The following is a 22,205-nucleotide window of genomic DNA, read 5'->3' as shown; positions in this document are numbered from 1 at the left end:
CCCGGCTCGGAGGCTCCCGGCGGAGAGGAGGCGGCCCGCCCGGGCCCGGGACCCCGCGCGAGGCGGCGCCCGGCCGAGGGGCTGCGTAGGCCCCGCCCGGCCAGGCCCAGCCGGGCCCTGGACAGGTCAGTGCCGGGGCGGGGGAGGGGTTCTCGCCAGGAGGGGGGCCTGGGACCGCGCTCGTCGCACTGGAAACCGGGCACCGCCCTCCGGTGACCCTCGCGGCCCGGGCCTACTCGGCTGCCAGGCCGTGCCAGCCGCGGCTCTCGCCCTCTCGGCGCCTGGGAGGTGCCCTGCTCCTTTGCCTCCCCCGCCTGGGGACCCTGCCCGCCCCGCACCCCGTGGAAGCCGTTGTGTCAACCTCGGCGTGCCACACGCTTCCGTGTGTCCCCGTCCCTGCTCCAAGTCCCCGCACACCCCCACCTAACACGTCGCTGTCCTCCCTGGGAGGGCGATTTCCCCGGGATGGACGGTCCGTTTAGGGGCAAGACTGCTGGCATCTGCTGTGCTTTATCGGTGGTGGACTACCTATCTTGGTAGGCGCCTGCGGCTTCGGCGGAGAGTTTTGTTTTTAATCTAGTTCTGTCTCACGAGGTTTTTAATTGGATGGAAAGGGACAAGCTGTTCTGTGTCTGTCCTCTCTTCCATTTTTAGAAGAGCCTTTTCTCTCCTTCCTGTGCCAAATGAAGGTATACTATATTTGTTCCCTCTTTACATTAAAATCAAGACTTGTGAGATTCTCTATTTAAATTGAAATCCATAGAGAGGTAAATAATTTGTCAGGTCGCAAGCCAGTGGTGAAGGTACAGTCTGATCTAGCCCCTGGACTCCTGTGGTTTTGGATGCCAATTTGTGCCAGTGGTATCCCCACCCTCCCAACCTTCAGCTTCGCACTCTCACCCCAGCCTTTGATATCTGGACAGATTTCACTAACATACTTTCAGTTTTGATCAACTTTACTTTCCTTCCTACTACACACTTGAAATATTTACCTTCCTGTGCTGTCTACAGAGCATACTCCTTTCTTTTTCCTGCTTTACAAATCAATGACAGCTTTCCCCTCAGATATCTCCCATCTTTGATCCTTAATCCTCTCTCCATTAGCATATTGGGCCCAGAGAGTGCCTTGTGAATTAAGCTGCCGACCTAAATCCATCATATGTCCCCAATTTTTCTAGGACAGCCCCAATTTAAACTATTCCATCCCACTGTTTATCAGCCCAAGTGTCTTGATTTTTGTTTTAGAAAATAATGTCAGTTTAACTGTATGAGACCCTACTGACCTGGCCTTTTCCAGCCATTTGGCTCTTGGGCATGACTGAGTAATCCAATTATCATTCACCTGGGATTTTTCTTCCCCTCCTGAGTCAACCCAAATGTTGGAACTGCCGGGATTTCTAGGTCAGCATGAATGTTACAGGCTAAAGAGGCAAGGAAATTCCTTCTTGTTCTTGTATTTCAGCCTCCTCCACCAAATTTTTTATTCCAGTACAGGACAAAACAGACCTGTGGCAGAGCCTATTGATGAGAGTTTAGATTTAGGTCACAAGGGATGGAGGGCTTCACATGATTTTGACTCTAGAATAGAAAGAAGGTACCTCACTATGTTGGTTATAGGGCAAGAGATTCTGTCTTGAATCTTAAGATACCAGCACAGCTAAGTAGTTTTGGTTTCATTTGGTTAGCCTTAACACACCTTTATTAGCTTTCTGCTTTATGTTCAGACTGCCGTAAACACTGGAGAATACAGAAGTGATTTTAACACATAGCCCCCAACACCTGGATCTGCGTTTGGCAATATTCACACTTTTGAATCAGCTGATAAATAGTGTTTTCCGCTGGTGATTTCTGCACCTAAGTTGCAGCCCCTGCAAGGCGGGAACCATGGCTTCTGGCTTGGCTCACTCACAAGGGCAGGCTTGTTCCACAGAGGGTCGGCAGATGGGGAGTGGTGCTCTTTTGGCACCTGCCCTTTCCAGGCACTCTTCATCACGTGAGCTCTGCCTCTCAGCCCACCCAAGATCTGTTTCTAGGCCCATCCATATATACAAGGAAGAATAGATGCCTTTTTTTCTCTAGCCTTAATCTTGAGAAAGTGGGTAGTTTCTTAGCCCACTCTTCTGTTGTTCTTGAGTTGGTTTCTCAGTTGTCCAACTGCATTTTCATGAGCAGTCTCTCTTGTTTTCACTCCCTTCACCTCCTCAACTGTTCTTTACTTGACAGGTGGCACAAAGGTGCTTAATAAATGTTGGTGTTTCATCATGTACCCACCTCTCAGCCCTCTCCACTTCTCTTCCAGTTCCTGGGTTAATTTTTAATGTACCTTTGTCACACACCCTCCGTATATATTATTTCCGCTTCCTTCAAAGTAAAGAGGAAACTCCAGCCCCTCTTCCTTCCATCTCAGTAGTGATTCTCCTGCCTGTAGGTCTCTTCAATCATTGTTTCTCTGCATCCTTCAGGGAGGGATAACCTCTTAGGTGTTGTTTTGCCTCTGCAGACTTATCTCCTCTGCCATTGACTTTCTCATCTAAGCTGACTGACCCTGAGACTTCTCTTCCTGTCATCACCAAGACCCCTTCCCCCAGCTCTGCTCGTTGTTACTTGCTCTGGCTCAGCCCCAGAATCCACTCTTTTTCAGACCACATCCTTTTTCCTGCGTTACTCATTTCCTGTCTCAGATACTTTGGATCCCTTGGTTCTGATCTTTCAGAGGGAGAGGGAATACGTAAGAGAAGAGGAATAAAGGGACAGAGATCTTCCAAAGTTGAACTCTTCTTGCCTCTGGCCTTGCATGTTCTTACACAGGCTGTCCCCTCCCTAGGTTTTTTTATTGAAGGAAACACACACATAAAATGATTACTATCTCAGAACTAGGAACCTCTACCGGTGTGCTTGTGAATGTCTTTTTATCTCTATTCTTTTCTGTTCTGAATATACAAGGAAGATTACCTGACTGCCCTAAACTGACTCTTCTGTAAGTCACTGTCTCGCTTAGGCTGTGGGCCTCATGCTAGGCATTGAGTAACCATGTGCTGAGTAAAGTTCACCCACCTATCAGAGTCCTTCCTTCGCTAGCATGGATCAGCAAGCCACAATAAAATTAAACTTGAAAAAAAAAGTAGGGAATAGGTTGGTGGTTCCAGTTCTGGTGAATACTGCTCCATGTTAGTGTGATATTTACCAAAGGTTTTTTCCCTCATCTTGAGTCAATCTAAATTTATATTAAAGTTCTCTCAGCTGTTCAATATTTAATCTCCAGACAGATTTGGTCCCACCTACAAAAAGATTCTCTTCCGAAAAGATACCTACTAGAGATGAGAGTAGGGAAATGAGAATAAGGAGTCTTCATAATAATAGTTTCTCTTTTACTCCCTTTATTTTGTGCCATTTTGCAACTGGAAGATGAAGATGATTTTCTATGACCAGGTGGAGTCTCACAAAAGTGGTTCTAGAGAGAGGCTTTCGTGTACCCCTCAGGAGAGTGTCCCAAAATGAAGTCTCGTGTCGGAGCCTGCCCACCCCTTCACCTCACCCCACTCCCACCCCATGGAGACGCAGGGTGAGGACCGGCTGCCTTATGTAATCCACTGTGATGGGGCCTCTGTGCCAGTAACAGAAATGGCTCTTTTCAGTGATTCAGCACCTTGTTTGGTGGAATCCAAAGCTGGACTGCCCCTCCAGGTAGAAGTCCGAACATACGTGGATTTATGTTCTAAATGTTTTTATGGCATAGTTTTAAACTACAGTGTGAGTCACCAGTTAAAACTCTTTTTGAGTATGTTTTCTGTTTAAAAAAAGGTTGTCTATTTAAGATAACTAATTACTTATTCACACCTCAAATAGTTGTAGGTTTCATTTTATTAAACATTGACTTATTTAAAATTTTTCATTTTGAATTAATAGCTACATCAGAACACTGATTTGATATCTATAAAGATATTCAGAAGCAGACCATCTTTAATTCTACTTTACAACATGGATGTTTTGGGAGTTGTTAGGAATATAATCAACCATTTGCTTATCTAAGACAACTTTCTTACAAATTCTGGACTTTTTTCCCCATCAATAACAAAAGTAGAATGTAACTGACACAATCAAGAAATGGGCTGCTTTATAGTTAATCAAGAATTACATAATTAAAAATTACTCAGTTTTGAAGATAAAACTATAGTAAAACAGAGCATATAATTTCAGTCATTATGAGATTTATTATAAGACCTTCTAGGCCAGCATAGAAAACTTCGTAGTTTTTCTTCCTTCCACTTCCAAATTATTTATAGTCAGTAAAAAAGGATGTACTTTCCTGTTCTTTCAGTTTCCAAATGATATTTTAGTTGGGATGTCCAAAAGAAGAGAACATTTCTTTCTACATCTGCTAAAGAAATGACTGCCGTTAAACACAGATTGCCAGTGTTCTAAGATGAATCCAGATGTTGAAAAGAGTCCCAGTTTGCTATTATGACTTTCTTTAAAGCATAAGCAAATGTCTGTTTCTTGGATGATTTTCCCTTCAGCAGTGTACATTATTATCACATTTCTATTAAGCAGAGATGACTATTAGATGCCACGTCATAACCAGCTCTCCAGTAGATTAGGAGGACAAGGCTTGATACTGAATATTGGAACTGTTGGCAAGAAAATGAAAGTCCGTGACTGCTGTGAGTTATTTTTAAAGCTCTAGTTGCATGGCTATTATGTCTCAAATACTGTATAATTATCCCTAGTTACTGATATCTTTAGTATATTTGAAACCATCCATATGTGGCCTAAAGCCACACAGCTATATTAAGACATTTTTAAACAGTCAAAGCAATGACACTTTAAGTTAAAACAAAATTATGTGAAGCAAATGCTTTTTAAAAAAAAAAATTGATTAAATACACATTTTTAGTTCTCCAGTAATAAATATTAATCTGTTCTATCAGTTGACTGGTGGCAAAGTAGGGTGATTGAAAACTTAAACAATGGTTACAAGAAGGAAGAGGGCCGTGTTTTCCAGGAGCAGAAATTATCTGTAGGATTGATTTGCAAGATATGTATTATTTATTCCATTATATAGACAAGACACCTGAGGCTTAGCACTCCCCACTGTGTCTCCACCGCCTTCCCCACCATTTTTCTAAAAGTATTAGTGATCCTGAAATTGGTAACCAAAAAAATAAATAAGTCATCATATTGGGGAACATAGTTGTCTTTCTTGTTATCAACCTGAAAATAATTAGGGAATTTACTAAACATTTCTAGATTTCTTTTGTAAACTGGCAGAAATTCATTTTCCATGAGTTTAAACTTTTAAACTGATTTCTTTTCACAGGCTAAATCACCTCCTGGCATTATAAGTTCCATAAATTTGCTATTTTCTAGGTAAAATGGTGCTTCCTTTTATTTGTCTCAGAGTTAGCCTCTTTTCTGGTTTCTGGCATTCTTCTGCACTGTCTACTTGATGCCCTGGGACTCTTTATAAAAGAACTATCTAGAAAGGAATTCTGGTGTTTGTCTTCTTGTCCTTTGGATTAATAGCCAATGACAATGAAGGGCAGAAGCATTTCTGTTATGTTGCATTCACAGCAGAGGTAACATTTCTGCCTGAAGCCTGACCTCAAGAGGGCAAGGACAGGACTTAAGGAACACGAATGATCCCTCAGTTTGGGCCGCTGGAAGAACAGCTCTGCTCTAAGGCTGTAAGAGGCCAGGCTCAGAGAAAGAGTAAGATTAGGGTGATTTCCTAATCTCTCAGGTCTTAGTGCTGTTGGCTCTCCTGTGGCCCAGCCAAGCCTATTCCACTGTGTTTTACCTGCATTATCTTACTTAATCCTCACCATAGCCATGTAAGACAGATAAAAGTACCCCATTTCATAGATGAGGAAACTGAGGCCTAGAGTAACTTGCCTGGCATTACAAGATAGGATTTAAGCCTACGGTCTTCTGATCTCATAGTCTTAACTGCCATGTGTCACAGCTTCTACATGTATTCAGTGCAGGTATGTTACATGTACAAACTCTAATATTTACTGTAATCTCACAAGACAGGCAGTATGATCCTCATTTGTACAGATGGAGAAACTAAGACTCAGAGCAGGTACTAAGTGCTTGAAGCCACACAGATAATCAGTGACGGAACCAGAGCTGATGATGAGCCCAGAGCTGACCCCCAGAGCCAGTGCTCTTTCCCCTCTGCCATTCTTTCTTTCCGTCCTGTGACCCCGATATCTACTGTATAACCTCTCCTGTTGGCTCTGGACATTTTGCCTTTTAACATCATGGCATCTGACAGAGCACTGTGATGTGAGACTGGGAGCCCTGGACCTTGGCAATGGATACCATCGGACTGGCCTCTATCACCAGTGTTAAGTGTAACTCTGAAAACTCTCCCTTGACTCCCTGCAGTCAGGGTTAGCTATTATTCCCTGGGGCGTTGGCCTGTTGGAAGCCACCCTGTGGTCCTGCAGGTGCTGCTGCTGAGTTTGACCCCAGGCCCCTGTTGCAGCCTCAGCCGTGGGCTGGGGAGCAGTTCAAGCAGCTGTCTGGAAATCCCCCATTGCTCCCGTTGTCCCGAATTGCATGGGGGAGGGCGGCTGTCCGCTCCATTGATTCCTTCCCTCATAGCTGGGGGTGACAGCTTGGAAAACATTCAGCTGTTTACAATTCAGCTTATGTACACTTCAGCTGGGGATTGTGGGTGAGTCAGAAGGGCTGCTCTCTTTGCCTGTGTCCTGAGAGACAGCATGAAAGTCAGCTGTATGGTAATGGCTGCCAGTAAGGGAGGAGCCCCCTCCTAACAGATGCCTTAACCAGAGCTGATCAGCCTAGATGCTGAAGTCCAAGAAGGCTGTCTGCTCTCTAGTCCTCCTAACCGAGACCCAACAAGGGCATTGTGCAGTGACACTTGGGGGTCGGGGGGTTGTTCTGCTGACTCAGCCTGTATTTCAATTCCTCTGGCTGGCTCCCCTGCAAAGAACCTGGGTGTGGGTCCAGGACCACAGCTTCCTTTGACCCTCAGCAGAGCCCCAAAGGGATCCTCCTGTCACTGCTGTGTCTTCCCTTGTCTCTGAGGGAGGCTCTTCAGAGTCTGCCCTTGTTTGCAGAGCTGAGGAAGGTGCCCCGAGGGGCAGGGGAGTGATGGCCTGCTGTGTGTCCCCCAGGCAAGGAGGCCTTGCCTGCCTGACAGCTCTGCCCTTAGGGGAGTTGAAAAGTTACAAACATTTGGATTCGGTTCCTCCCACCTCTGGTACGCAGAGGACCCAGGGTGGGAAGGAGCCTACAATTTTCCCACCACCAAGAGCTCCTTTTGTGCGTGTTTTAGAAGATGCCATCTTCCAAATAAATGGCATTCTCTCTTGACAGTTCTAAAGTGCACACTTGTAACACGTACAGTATGCACTTGAGATGCATGTGTAATCAATGTAAATTGAGTATAAAAACTCTTGTGGGGAAAATGAGTCATCTTAACAACTGACAGCATTTTAGAATTTGGGAAACATGGTATTAAATAATAGCGCATTTTGCCCTATTGCAAGTATATGTGCTGTTTCCTTTTTTAGGCTTCTTGAAATCCTGAATCTAGCTTATGGATCCTGACTAACTTTGTTCAGGGTTCCCTTCCTTGGTAGTACAGGAATCCCAGTTTGGTAACCACTCATCTAAATCATCCCACCCTTCTCAACCCAGATGCTCCAGCCCTCGTGCGATGTCTGGCCTCTGCTTCAGTATGTCTCAGAGTGCAGTTTATATGTTCTGTCCTCTTTTCCCAAGTGCCTTCATGCTGTCCCATGGCCAATAAAGCGCAGCCCACCCAGGGAAGTCTAAAGCACTGGCTTCTGCCACTGCCTGCCTTTTGTGACCTTGGGTAAGTCACCTCACTCCCAAGGCCAAGTTGTTTCAACTGGGAAATTAAGATGTTAGAGTCAGGGCCTTTCTAACTCTAATCCTCTGTGATCTAGTGCTGAGTGATCCAAAACAATCACTTCCCACCCCCTCCCACCATACCTCTGTCCCTAAGTTGGGAGGAAAGCAATCTGCTTATCTGAGTCAAGTGATTCACAGTAAGGTGTGAATGGCTGTAGAGACATACTTGCATTTTAAAGAAGGTTGTTAACCAAATGAATCTCTTCAATTGATGGACTCTGCCAGGGTCCCAGGATAGAGCTGGAGCCTGCCTGTCCTCATCTCCCTGCCCTCTCCCCTCTCTCCCTCCCCTTTCACTTTCCTACCCTCCTCTGGGTAGGAAACAAATTGTCAACAAATTGGTGCTAATGAAATATCTTGCTTCCTGCACTTTGAGAGTGGCACTAATTTCTTTGGGGCCCAAATATAACTAAAGAGACTGTAAAGAGTGTTCCCCAGACCTTTCCACGAGGACTGGGTATTCTGCCCGCAGCTTACTGTGCTGTAGTACAGCCTGCTGCTTGGACCAGCTGCGAGCTTGTCTGCTGCTCTCTGTCTCCTGGATATGGTTTCACTGGGCGTCACTTTGCAGGTGCTGCACTCAGGCTCTCTCAAGAGCAAGCAGTTCCTTAGGAGCCCTGCTGTCCCCACCCTGGCCACATGGCTGGGCCTTGCTAAGCTGAGCATGACTTCAGTGCCAGGGGCTTGGAGAGTGCTCTGTGTTTTATATGTGACCTTGTTTTGCCATTTGTTGACAGAATTTACTGTAAGAAAATGATCCATGTCATCACCTACTCTGCTTCCCTAAATTTTTTTTTTTACAGTACTTTTAGTTGCTGTTTTATGTTTCCTTAAATTCTTTATCCACTTCATTAGCTCTGTCTTACTCCTACTGCAGCCAAGCAGGAGTAGTTAGAAGTCTTTTAAATTAAAATACATACTCCTTCTCATGACAGAGAAAGTGGAAATCAGCCATTGACCAAGCTGAAGAGGTAAAAGGAGAAGCTCTGTGAGGTCGTCCAAAATACCCGCTGCAGATGAGTACAGCTTGAGCATCCCAAATCCTAAAATCCAAAATCTGAAAATTTTTGAGCGCCAACTTGATGCTCAAAGGAGTTCTTATTGGGGCAGTTTGGATTTTTGGATTTGGGATGTTCAACCAGTAAGCATATAATTCAAATATTCTAAAATCTGAAAAATCCAAAATCTGAAACACTTCTGGTCTCAAGCATTTCAGATAAGGGATACTCAGCGTGTACTAAACCATATTCCAGTGTAACTGAATATCAGAACTGGTTCTGAAGCAGCCGGATTTGGCATAGCTGGGACCAGCCTGCCCTCTGTCTTCAGCAGGCTGGAGAGCTTGGCCTCTCTGGACACCTACCTACCAACCGGTCGGGAGGGTGGGGCCGTTTTTCCAGGAGCCTCTCTGCCTCTGCCTCTAGAGGTCACCCCTGCCTTGCCCAGTGCTTGGATCCTGCATAAATGTTTCCGAGAGGACAGGGAATCCACAGGTCTGGATTTGGGGGCTCAACTCCTATCTTTGGGGGTAGACTTCATGCTGTACCTCCCTTCTGCTGAGGAAATCCTCACTGTAACAGGAAGAAGTAGGCCAAAGAATAGCTCCTGTTCTTATAGCCAGATGCCCAGAAGTGCCACTCCTATAGGCAGGTACTAGCCTAGCTGCTCTCAAATCATCATAGTTTCAGAAAGTAATCTGCAAGTCTCAGCTGGTGCCCAGCTGCTTATTTTGGTACTAGGGAAACCTGTACTCTTTACGAGGACAATGAAGACAGACATGGGTTCCATCCTTTCCAGTTTAACAGACATTAAGCATCTGTCATATCCTGGACGTTGCGTTAGCCCCTCAAAATCTACAGGTCCCTTGCCTAGAAAAACCTGCTCGCTTAGCAGAGGTGGCCAAACCCAGAGCAGATAATTTCACAAACAGGAGCAGAGAGAAGGGCCACTGGGCAGTCCTTCCTATTTTGTCCTGCCCCTCTAAGGGCTATTTTTGCCAGAGCTATGAATGAGAAGCAGCCTAGGGATTGAGACATATTTTATGTAAGACTTCCCAGAACATGCTGCTCTGTTCATTCTGACCTGCATACTTGGCCCTTTGTGGTCAGCTTCAACTGAAGTCAAGAGTCTGCCTTCCCCCTTCCCCACTGAAGCTTGGCTTTGCTCCCCTCCCCCAGCCTTCCCTGCCCAAGGTGTCCTGCCTCCACCTTTCAGTTTCAGGTTCCTGGCTATATACAGGCACTTGAGACCTGTGGGAATCCTCACAGCACTTACAGCCGCAGCACTTACAGCACAGCACTTACAGCCTCGGGCCTGGCGGACAGAATGGAGTAAGGAAGATAGAGTATTTCTTTGTTTCTTTTATCTGGCCTCGGGGCCAGCAGGGCAGGTTTCTGCAAGTTTCACTGTTAAGCCGCTTTCCCCCAAGCAGGCCGCAAAGCAGTCTGGGAGAGCGGGAAGCAGATTAAATTAATCTCAGAGCGCTGAGCTTGGCAGGGGGTGAGATTGTGTTTGGTTATTCCAGAAATAGCCCAAACCCCTTTGTTACTAAAGCAGATGATGAGCTGTTGGCCTGCAAGATGACTGCAAAGCAAAAGGGCTGCAAACCTTTGTATATTCATAAAACACTCTCCATTCTGTCACTTGGATTCTCTCCTATCATCTTCCCCAGGGTTATGATGGGGAGTGATAGTTTCTAATGTGATGAAAGAGTTTTTTAGTTTGTTCTCTATCTTAATAATATCTTTTTTTTTTAAAACTCAGATTCCAAAAAGTCTTTGCTTCCCAGAGTTAAGCATTGACTCTGTATCCTCTAAGCCTGTGGGCCCCAACCCCCTGGGCTGTAGACTGGTACCAGTCTGGGGCCTGTTAGGAACCGGGCTGCACAGCAGGAGGTGAGTGGCAAGCCAGCAAGTGAAGCTTCATCTGTATTTACAGCTGCTCCCCATCGCTCGCATCACCGCCTGAGCTCCGCCTCCTGTGAGATCAGCAGTGGCATTAGATTCTCATAGCAGCACAAACCCTGCTGTTAACCGCACATGGAGGGATCTGGGTTGCGTGATCCTTACGAGAATCTAATGCCTGATGATCTGAGGTGGAGCTGACGCAGTGATGCTCGCGCTGGGGAGCAGCTGCAAATACAGGTTCTCATTAGCAGAGAGGTTTGACTGCGCGATAAATGTCATGTGCTTGAATCATCCGAAAACCAGCTCCCACCCCCAGTGTGGAAAAATTGTCTTCCATGAAGACCAGTCCCTGGTGCCAAAAAGGTTGGGGAACGCTGCTCTAAGCTGGTGACTTCTCTGTTCACTAGTGTATTTGGCATGAGGAAAGAATCTGACCTCAAGAGCTAGTCAGTCCACTGTCTTGCAGTGTACAGAACTGGCACAGATCTGAGAGACAGGAAGGAGGGGTGGGGAGAGAAGTTGAGCAAGGACAGAGAGATCCCATAAAAGGAGACAAGATACCAGAAGCTGCTTTGTGAGGAATATCAGTGAAAGGCTGGAGGTGAGAATGCTCCCAGAATTTAGAGAAGAGTGGATTAATTCCAAGGAGGAACTGATTAAACTGAAATGAGGGAGTCATTCATTTACCTCTACCAGTGCTCTCAGTCGGAGATGTGACTGTGTGTAAAACAAACACAAAAAAAAACAAAAAATCTTACTAACCATATCTCTTAGATTATGCTTAGTATCGACTGGGTACCTGACGTTAAAAGATGTAAACAAACAGGACCTAGGAAGAAGGTTAACATGCAACCTTTTTGTATAAGAATAGTTCAAAGGGCTGGGCGAAGTGGCTCACATCTATAATCCCAGCACTTTGGGAGGCCGAGGTAGGAGGATTGCTTAAGGCCAGGAGTTTGAGACCAGCCTGGGCAACATAGCAAGACCCTGTCTCTACAAAAAAATTTAAAAATTAGCCAGGTGTGGTGGTGCACACCTGTAGTCCCAGCCACTCGGGAGGCTGAGGCAGGAGGATCACCTTGAGAAGCTAGGAGATCAAGGTTACAGTGAGCTATGATAGTGCCACTGCACTCCAACCTATGCAATAGAGCAAGACCCCATCTCTAAAAAAAGGAAAAAAAAAGAAAAATAGTTGAAAGAGCAGAGGGGGTTTGACCTTAGGAGAGAATATATCTGGTATCCTGAAAGACATCCTTTATGATACCAGGAGCATCTCTTGAGCATTTCTGCCTCACTACATTGCTATTCACTGTCTCATTTAGTCCTCACAGCAACACCGAAGGTATGGAGTAGTATCCAATTAACTGAGGCTCACAGAGGGACAGTGACTTGCCCATGGTTCACTCAGTAGTAGAGACCACTCTGTAAGCCAGGTCTAAGCCAGTGTTTTTGCTCATAATACAAATCTAACTGGCCTTGTTCTCTGTGGGCTTAAGGAACAGAACAGGATAACTGGGCAGAAATTAACAGGAAGACAGATTTTTGGCTCATTGTAAGGAAGAACTAATGAGCTGTCCGAGGTGGGAACAAACTACTTGAGGGGTAGTGAGTTCCTTTGTCACTAGAGGTATTCAAACAAATGCCAGAAATTCATTGGGTGGGGATATTAGAGGGAATGTTCAAGCACTGGTAAGAGATTGAACCAGACTTTCCAATCCTGTGATTCTGGAATCCACAGTTTATTAGATTCATCAGAGAATATTTTACTAGGCTCTAATTAGGAGGAAGTAGCCATCATCTAAAAATAAAATTTTAGCTATCACAGTAAGTTTTGTATTATAACAATACTTATTCATCATTTTAAATAATATATGTTTCTTTGCATATTTAAAATATTTAAAAAAATCAGAAAAAAATATAGTTGTGTGAACACAGACTTAATATTTTAAAGTTAAAAGCAGAGAAACTTAATTTGATTGTGTCATTAACTCAGTTCTCCTACTTTTTCGTCGATTTTTTTTTCAGTTCCCCAACACCTTTACAATTTAGAAAGACTGATTCCAAAAGAGGGGGAATTTCTCCATCTCTACAGAAAAGCCAAAGCTGTTTTAAAAAATTTTTTTCAAATGAATATAGACATATAGAAATTTTCTAACTTGCTGGTGACTGTCTCAAACAAAAATTAGTTTAAAAAAACAACTCAAAACCTCATCAGTCCCATCTCTTGGATGATTCTTGCTCAGCTCTGAGGTTTATTATACAGCTGCATTATGGAGGACTGAGTACTAACGACACGTGTCACAGCCAACTCTTTTTTATTAAAAAATATTTATCCTGGTTTATTGAGCATTAGGACTACTAGTAAGAAAATGAGCTTGAGGGGATCAGGATCCATTGTGACCCAGTTATAAACCTTTTCTAAAATTTGTCTATTTTGATTTCTCCATGTATATAATTAGACACTATGAATCCCTATTCTGTGCTGGGATTTTGAATCTTTAACATGAAATAAGAGCATCTTCATATAAAGTTTTGTATAAAAATTACTTAAGTAACAAATGTACTGACATGCTTTAAAAACAAATAATTTTTATCTGTCACACACACACATACACACCCTACACTGGGCTATACTTATAGGCTTGTTACAATAAAGAAATGGCCTTTTCTTTATTTTTTCTTTTTTAGGAAGTTCTATGTTAAAGGCAACCTCAGCTCACTGGGCAGTTGGTGGTGGTGGAGAACAGCCCTGGGAAGGGGGCGGGGAGTGAGTTACACAGTGAGGAGAGGAAGTCTTGCACCCCTGCCACGTAAGGCAGTTCATGAGAGATGCTGTCTGAAGTGGAAGAGGGGAAGTCTACCATGGTGTGGTGTGTATCGGCACCTCGTCACGCTGTGCGGAACACTCTGTTAGGTCTTTCAGAGGAAGGCTAGCAGGCCCATGGAGAAGGAGAACTCGGGAAAGGCTGTCCACAGAAAGATGGAGGGAGGGGTCTAGGATTTGCTGAGGATCAGATTTGGTATAGAGCTGAGAACTGGGCGAGAGGCCTGGTTGAGAGCACTGGGCCAGGAGAAACAGCATAGAAAATCTCAGCTCTGCCTAGCGGCTTCCTTGGTGGAGAAATAGAATATATGCTTATCTTAATGCAGTGACCCCTGAACAACCAGATCTGCATGATAGTGTGCACTTGAGGTTCAACCCCCAAATTCCCTTGGCCTCAATTTCTGAGGCTCAGTGCTTTGACATTTCACAGGGCTCTTAAAATCTAATCTTCCTCCAAGGTACCACACTGAAGGTTCATTTAACCTCTTACCTCAAACCCTGTCACACTCTAAGCCCTATACATAGTTTGGCTTCATATCCTGATTTTGGATGTCACCTTGAATACTTAATTTTCTCCATCAAACTGCATGTTACCTTATTTGTCCAAATCAGTATCAACCAAGGCCTTACCTCCTCCAGGACAGAATTCTTATCTATTTAACCTGGTTAAACTGTTCTTAGCACTGTTGGGAAATTAAGAAACATTGCTAGCTGATTAGCTGCATCGTTGCAGAACTGGTTACACTCACCTTGGTGGTCCAGTGCAACCGCACCACTTTTAAATGGGTCACTGAGGGAGGGCACTGCTGAGTTTGCATTGTCGTTTGGCTCCATGGAAAAAGCCAGGCGCAGTGTGCGTCCTCAGTGTCCATCTCTGGCCCTGGACTCTGGTTCTGATCTCCCCTGCTTTGTCTTCCTACTCTCCCTTATGCAGAGACAGGGCAGGGCATTGTTCATGCACTGACCGACCTCAGCAGCCCCGGCATGACCTCAGGGAACGGAAACTCTGCCTCCAGCATCGCCGGCACTGCCCCCCAGAATGGTGAGAATAAACCACCACAGGCCATTGTGAAACCCCAAATCCTGACGCATGTTATCGAAGGGTTTGTGATCCAGGAGGGGGCGGAGCCTTTCCCGGTACGGACTACTTCTTTTCCCCTCTTTTTTTTTTTTTTTAAGTATATTTTGGATGTGTATTAGAATAATTTTACATTTCCATGTAAAATTTCTAAAAATGTGAACAATTTGCTCTTTCCTTGCTAATTTCCTCCCCCAAAGAATGTCAGAGCCATTTCTTTCTAGGATTGAGTATCTTTCCATGGTCCAGACGCGGGGTCAGTGATCAAGAATAACTGGCAAGACCCCTTGGTTAGAGTTTCCACACACAGACTCAGCCGTGTCCCTGCCTGGTGATGTGGGACACCTTGGTTAAAAGAGAGTTCACTTTGGGGTATTTGGGGAGGGAAGATGGACTTTGGGAAATTAGACTTCATTGAGTTTTGCAGGCCAGAACCTCTGAATGGCAAAACCTCAGCCAGTTAGAAAACAACAGGAACCTGCATAGAACAGAATTCTCAAGATACGTATATGGGAAAGTAAGATGGGGGAGTAGGCTTTTTTCCTGGGAGCAGAGCCTTGAAAGGGGAGTGAATGAGATTGAGGGGCATTCAGCAAGGGCACAAGCAAGTGCCTCCAATTAAAGCATAAGAACAAAGAGAAATGTAAAAGAATCACAAAGATGGGTTATTAGAACAGAGCCCCAGGGCTGAGTTTGAGGAGTGTGAGTTGGAGGACAGGCGGTACTGCTCTATAGGTGTGGAGGAGCCTAGAGCCAGGTGCACACTAGCCTCTCTCCTGATGACAAGTATCTGGCTATTAGACACGCACCATCTTCCTGGGATACCATCTGCCTTTTGCTCATTCTTTGGGTCCATGAGCGGTGTGGTTAGTCAGCAGAAGACTCTGGGCTTGATTAACTGAGATGGGGGAACAGTTCTTAAAAACCAAAGACAAAAAGGTTTTTGTCCTCTTTCCCTCTGGAGGTTGTCCAAAGCCAATGGCAAAGAAATCTACCTGGAGCACCTTAGCCATGGTAGCTCTGTTACATCCTTTCCCTCATTAGACTGGGTGCTGCCCTTGGCCTCCCGGAGTAACACTAGAAACCAGCCGAGCTCACAGGGTGGAGGCAGATTGAATAGCACTGCTAGCATCGCCTAGATTCGGACACCACGTGATCTAGCCACCAGACTGCCTGAACAAAGGCACCAAAGGGAGAGCCAAAAGCATGAACAAGCCATTCTGGGATCCTGATGACCACAGAGGGCTGTGTGGCCCAGAGTCCGTGTATTCCTGCTCTCCTTCTCAGCTGCCTGTACCTCGGGCTTGGGTGGGGCAGTGGTAGACAACAGTAAGAAATCAAAAAACAAGTGCTGAGCCTCTCATACTCACAGACTTTCACAGACTCAGCTCTGTCCCTGCCTGGCACCATGTTGGGCACTGGGTCTTGGCACTTGATCTGGAGCTATGGGAAACCTGATCTCTGCCCTTAGACTCCTGAGCAATGATCCATTGGTCCTGGCCTGAAGCCATTTCTGTACTTTGTTGCCCATTAGCATCTTGCCTCATGAGCTAAACAGCAAAATCAGGCCTTGAGCAGGGCACATGTGGATGACGACCTGGGGGAAGGTTTGAGCAGGGCTAGCATCTGCACCTGGATACTTTATGTATGTAATTGTGATAAGGCTGGACAGCAAGGAAGCATCTCCACCTGACCCTCACGGCCTCCGTATCACCTGTCCTCTAGGTGGGACGCTCGTCCCTGCTGGTGGGGAATCTCAAGAAGAAGTATGCACAGGGGTTCTTGCCTGAGAAACTTCCACAGCAGGAGCACACAACCACCACTGACTCGGAGATGGAAGAGCCCTATCTGCAAGGTAGGCATCTCAGACCCTCGATCTTACAGCCTTCCAGTTGGGCTGGAAAGGCAGGCCTTGCCTGCTTCCTTTCTTGATATCCACAGAGGAACTCTGAGCCAGGGAGTATGTAAATACTTCCCCCAGTGCCCTCAGCCTCTCTCCCTAGAAAACAGGGATGGGAGAAATCAGGGGAACCATTTGTCCTCTGCTTCTCCAACCCCACTCCAGCCACCCACAGGATGCCAACAGTTGATTCTCCCTGGGAATCACTGGCAAGTTGCAGGAGTGAGTACAGGACCTGCGCCAGGCGAGTCGTGCCCTTCATTACTGCCTCGGGAGCCTGTGCGTGGGACTGGGGTCAGCTCGGAGGCCTGGCAGCAGCCAGGCAAGAGCAGCATTTTCCATGTGAACCACTGACTAGCAGGGCTGTGCAGTCACGGCAGCGTAGGCCTCTGGGTTCTGTTACCCAGGCCAGCCGCCAGCTAGACGGAGCGAGGTGGGATGGCATGATCCCAGCATCCAGAGCGTTTCCCGCAAGCCTCCTGCCTTCTTCCACTGTCATAAGAAGGTGCTGATTCTTCCCCACCTGTGCTTTGCCTCAGGCTTGTAGCATTTGGAAGAGAAAAATGTCAACTATACAAGGGCATCACCAGACACCTGGATACTTTATGCGGGGAAAGCATAGCCCTTCCAAAAACAGTGATGAGAACAATTTGACATCTTCCAAGCTAGACTGCTGCTGTGTTTCACAGCTGTGGGAACTGGAGGAAGAGGCAGGCTGGAGTAGGGAGGTCCGTGGTGGGGATGTCTGCAGTCCTGCAGGAATTTCTCATTCCCCACACTTTCCTGTGTCCATACTTTTCAGAATCCAAAGAGGAGGGTACTCCCCTCAAACTCAAGTGTGAGCTCTGTGGCCGGGTGGACTTTGCCTACAAGTTCAAGCGTTCCAAGCGCTTCTGTTCCATGGCTTGTGCAAAGAGGTGAGTGACCTCAGCCCTGCTGCCATGCCCAGCCCGCTCCATTTCCTCAGCACTGCGCCGTTGTCTCCTCCTTCCGGTAATAGTCCACCTGCGAGGCCACAGGTGTGGCTTATCCAGCTTCCTATTTCCTTGACCTGTGTGGAAGCAGGTTTACTTCCCTAATCCACCAAGCATGAGAAACCAGAACCCCTGAGAGCAGATGGAGAGAGGGCAGCCCAGAGTCCGAGGAAAGGAAGCAGCGCTTTGGCTTGGCCGGCCCTCCTGGGCCCCCCTGGCACCCTTTCCCCTTCCTACCCTTGGCAGCTCCACCGCCTTGGGGTAGCCATCCATGGGAAGCCTTGTCCAGAACTGTGGCGCTCACTACGGCGTTCCCTTTGCGAGCTTTCACCTGGCTTAGAATACCAATGGTTATAATAGAAACCACCGTCGTTTACTGAGAACCTGCTGTGTGCTGGGCGCTGTGCTAGTCAGTTGATACGCATCATCTCATCTTCAAAATAACTCCACAAGATAGGTATTACTATTGTCCCCTTTATACAGGTCAGGAAACTAAGGCACAAAGGAGAAGAAGTTGTGCCTAACATGACATAGCTGTTAAGTCACAGACCTGGAGATTTAGACTCACCTGATTCTAAGGCCCTCGGTGGTCTTTGTACCAAGGGGGAAGAGGTGGCTAACCTTGAAGCCCTGAGCCCCCAGAAGAGAAGAAATCTCTAGGTGCAGGCAGAGGTGCTCTGCATGCCAAGCTAGAGTTCAGCTGTCTTCAGCCATCTTCCCCTCAGACTGTGCTGGAGATAGCCCAGGCACCTCTGTCAAGCTTTGCCAAGCTGCTCTCCGGCAGGACAGTGGACAGTAGTTTCCTGGCACAGGTGATATTTACAGTGGAACATGTAGCTGTGAGTTCTCACCATGATCCAAGTTGTTGTGTCAAACAGTTCACACTCTCATGTCATGTGCAACCAGTCTTCGAAAGTGAGTGGTATCACCCCCACCTCCAGATAAGGAAATGGAGGCTCGGTGCTCAAGTGACTTGCCCAGAGTCACACAGCTAGTTAAGTGGTGGAGTTAGGAGTCGAACCACTAGATGGACTCTGATTTTGCCAGACAGCGTGGCTGCTCTCATTCTGCCTAAGACCTGTGAGCCCCACGACTGCTCTGACTCCCCAGTTCCCTCGTCTCTGACAGGTACAACGTGGGATGCACCAAACGAGTGGGACTTTTCCACTCAGACCGGAGTAAGCTGCAGAAGGCAGGAGCCACAACCCACAACCGCCGTCGGGCCAGCAAAGCCAGTCTGCCAACGCTTACCAAGGATACCAAGAAGCAGGTGAGATGCTGGCAGAGCCCAAGGCTCCATTCCCACGAGTTCCCACCAGCTGCCCTTCATACACGACCCCAGACACTCACGTTCCCTTCCAGCGTGATTTCAGTACGCTCCATTGTATTCTCACTTCTCACAGATCTGTCACATCAAGCCTTCCCCATGTCCCTTAGTAGGTCCCTTCATTTAGATCCATGGGTGCTTATGAGGTACCCTTACCCCCTTCACTGGCCTTGTCCCAACACCACCTCTCACCTTCCAGTGTGCCTCCATCCTTGACTTCTGGGGCCATGGAAATGGGGTCTCCCCTAGGCTGTTGAGGTTACCTCCTGTCTGACATGGAGGCAGGTGAGAAGGCAGCCTACACCCTTTACCTGCCACCTTTTTGCCTCCTTGAATACTAAAGCAGTGAATTCTTGAAGGTCCCTACCAAAAACATGGGTATTCAGTCATTAAATAACTTTCTAGCATCAGCCACATGCCAGGAACTCTGTTAGGCACTGAGGCTGTGACACAGTCCTGCCCTAAAGAAACTCACAGTCTAGTGTGATGTTTCATAACTTCGTGTGTATTTTGCTTGTTTTTGTCATTTTTATCTTAAACCTCCTGAAGAATGATGAAAGCTATGGCTCAAAATGTACATACGAAAGAAATTTTACATGCTATTTCAGGTGGTCCACAGACCACCTCCTGAAACCCAGAGCCCTGATTTAAAACCCTACGTCTAGAAGAAAAGATAGGCATGTAATCTCAGATAATTGCAGTACGGTGTGGTACCTGCGACAATACCGGGAAGGACTAACTCTGCCTAGGGTCAGAGAGGGGACAGCACAGAAGATGATACTTGATCTAGGAACTTCAAAGATACCAGGTAACACAGGTAGAAAAGGGAGAAATACTTGCCTGTGCCCAGCACGGCTGCTAGAGATGGTTTGTTTCCTGAATAAAACGGTTTCTCTCTGCTCCCAGCCAACAGGCACTGTACCCCTTTCTGTCACTGCTGCCTTGCAGCTAACACACAGCCAGGAGGACTCCAGCCGTTGCTCAGATAACTCAAGCTATGAGGAACCCTTGTCACCCATCTCAGCCAGCTCATCCACCTCCCGCCGGCGACAAGGCCAGCGGGACCTGGAGCTCCCCGACATGCACATGAGGGACCTGGTGGGCATGGGACACCACTTCCTGCCAAGTGAGCCCACCAAATGGAACGTGGAAGATGTCTACGAATTCATCCGCTCTCTGCCAGGTAAGGCCCGTGGAAGTGCCGTGCCTGCCTGGAGTAGCAAGGAATGAGAGGGAGTAAGAGATTTCACCTCCCACCACCAGGAGGATTAGGTAGTTGAGTTAATGACTCAGGGCCAGGAACTGGCTGGACTGGCTCTGCTCCTTCACCCAATGTGTTACTTATCTAATGCTACATCCCCCAAATTTGTGACCACACAGTTGCTGTGGATAAGGAACTCAGGAGTGGCTTAGCTGGGCAGTTCTGCCGCAGGGTCTCTGGTGAGGTTGCAATTAAGATAGCTGAGGTCATCTGAAGGCTTCACTAGGGATGTAGGACGCTTTTCCAAGGTACCACACTCTCGTGATCTACAAGTAGGGGCTGGCTGTTGGCAAGAGGCCTCAGTTTCTCCACATGGGCCTCTCCAGAGTCTGCTCAGGAGTTCTCAGGACACACGTGGCAGCAGGTTTCCCCACAGGTAGTGATCTGAGAGAGCAAGGCAGAGCCATCATGCCCTTTACGACCTAGCCTCAGAAGACACATGCTGGCATTTTCGCCGTATCTCAGTGGTCACCTGGGTCAGTCATGTTCACTGTGTGAGGAGACTCACAGGGCATGCATACTGGGGAGCAAGGATCACTGGCAGCCACTCACAGACAGGCTACCTTAGTTCTCTACTGAACCCCAGGGATTCATGTTCCTTCCTCACACAAAATACCCTCAGCCCCCTACCAAAGTCCCCAAGAGTCTCCCATGCCATTAAAGCATCTCATCCATCATGATTCTAACTCAGATACGGATACAGATGAGGCTCCTTGGGTCCAGCTCTTCAAGTGTGGTTCCTCTCAATCTGAAGACGTGCAAACTAGAGACAGGTTATCTGCTCCCCTCCCTCTCCACAACCCCAATATATAGTGGGGTAGGCACAGGATAACCACTGTAGACATGCTCACTCGAAAAGGGAAGAAACAGGGAGCATACAAGAGTCACAGATCCATAGCAGTTCCGAAATCTAGTAAGGCATATGCTGGTGTTTCCTTGATTAGGACTCCAAGCCTGAGAGTGATTGTCTTTCACTCTCGGTTCTGCCCTCTGAGTCATCCTTCCTTTTCTCTGAAAGGTAGTCTGTTTTCAGCATAGTAGTCTTCTCAGCCTCCTTCCTGCTGCTTTTATTTTATAATACACCTCTGACCCTTTAAAATCAGTAGTTCAGTATTTGTTAAAATCTTTGTGGGCTGTGAATCTTACTGGGGGTCCATTCCATTAGACAAAAACCACACCCAGAATTATCGTCAAGATAATCCTTAATGTACATTGGCTTTCTCGGCTTTTTCTGCAGCTGAGGGAGGGCACCCTTAATGATTCTTAGTTGTGCTGTTGAACAGAGAGGTCTGAGGCCTGCCCAGAAACTCCTTGGAGAGCCTTTGGATTGACAGTTCTTTGGGGAATCGAATTGGGTCTCTCTGAGGTCTTAACAAAAGATTTAAGTCACACCCTCTGTTTCATCTGGCCATGTTTTCTTGACTGTGCCCGGGATTTGATCCTTGCCTAGAAACCATTTCTTAATTTTAGCATCATTTGCCATCTGGAGAGGCTGGGCATTTTTAAATCCTAGCTCCTTTATGTTGAACATTTTTTTTCACCTTCTCTCTCTCTTATTTTATTATGAATAGCAATAAGAAGCCAAGCGACACCTTCAGTATTCTGTCCGAAAATCTCCTTAGCTAGATCACTCAGTCCATTAGGTACATTAAACTTACCAGGTTATCACCAACAACAGTGTTGCAAAATTTTCCATTTCATAACAGGGATCCTGTTTTTACCAAACTCCACGAAGAGTTTCCTCGCTTTGCTTTAGGCCTCCCCAGCAGCTTCCTCAAAGGCCATCAGACTTCTACATAGTCTCTCAAGACAACTTAAACACTAACACTCCCCTCCAAGTCCATCCAGCGCCTGCCCACTGCCAGTTCCGACACGCGCCCACATCTCAGCCTGGCAGCACTCCTCTCCCAGTACCAGCTACCTATTGCAGATTACCTACTGCAGATTAGTCCAGAACTTAGTGGCTTTAAACAGTCATCACTTACTATCTCAAGGGCTCCATGTGTCAGGAATTTAGAGTGGCTTAG

The 22,205-nt window shown here is 46.7% G+C and overlaps 1 protein-coding gene across 3 annotated transcripts in view; it reads left to right on the top strand.

Moving 5' to 3' along the window:
• Nucleotides 1–22,205, top strand: part of PHC2 (polyhomeotic homolog 2 (Drosophila)) — a 100,935-nt gene that overhangs the window by 76,772 nt on the left and 1,958 nt on the right. The window contains exons 1-6 of one of the 3 annotated variants that reach the window (XM_012642334.1): nt 7–125; nt 14,573–14,775; nt 16,442–16,571; nt 17,419–17,533; nt 18,719–18,860; nt 19,824–20,100. In XM_012642334.1, coding sequence (XP_012497788.1) covers nt 14,623–14,775; nt 16,442–16,571; nt 17,419–17,533; nt 18,719–18,860; nt 19,824–20,100 — 817 coding nt within the window. In that variant the 5' untranslated portion in view covers nt 7–125; nt 14,573–14,622. Of the gene's footprint in view, nt 1–6; nt 126–4,644; nt 4,662–14,572; nt 14,776–16,441; nt 16,572–17,418; nt 17,534–18,718; nt 18,861–19,823; nt 20,101–22,205 lie in introns of those variants that run through there. The other 2 variants (XM_012642335.1, XM_012642333.1) reach the window with 2 other exon arrangements.

This window comes from Propithecus coquereli, unplaced genomic scaffold, assembly GCF_000956105.1.
Source record: "Propithecus coquereli isolate 6110/MARCELLA unplaced genomic scaffold, Pcoq_1.0 Scaffold178, whole genome shotgun sequence".
Lineage (NCBI taxonomy): Eukaryota > Metazoa > Chordata > Mammalia > Primates > Indriidae > Propithecus > Propithecus coquereli.
This window is presented reverse-complemented; position numbering and strand designations above follow the sequence as displayed.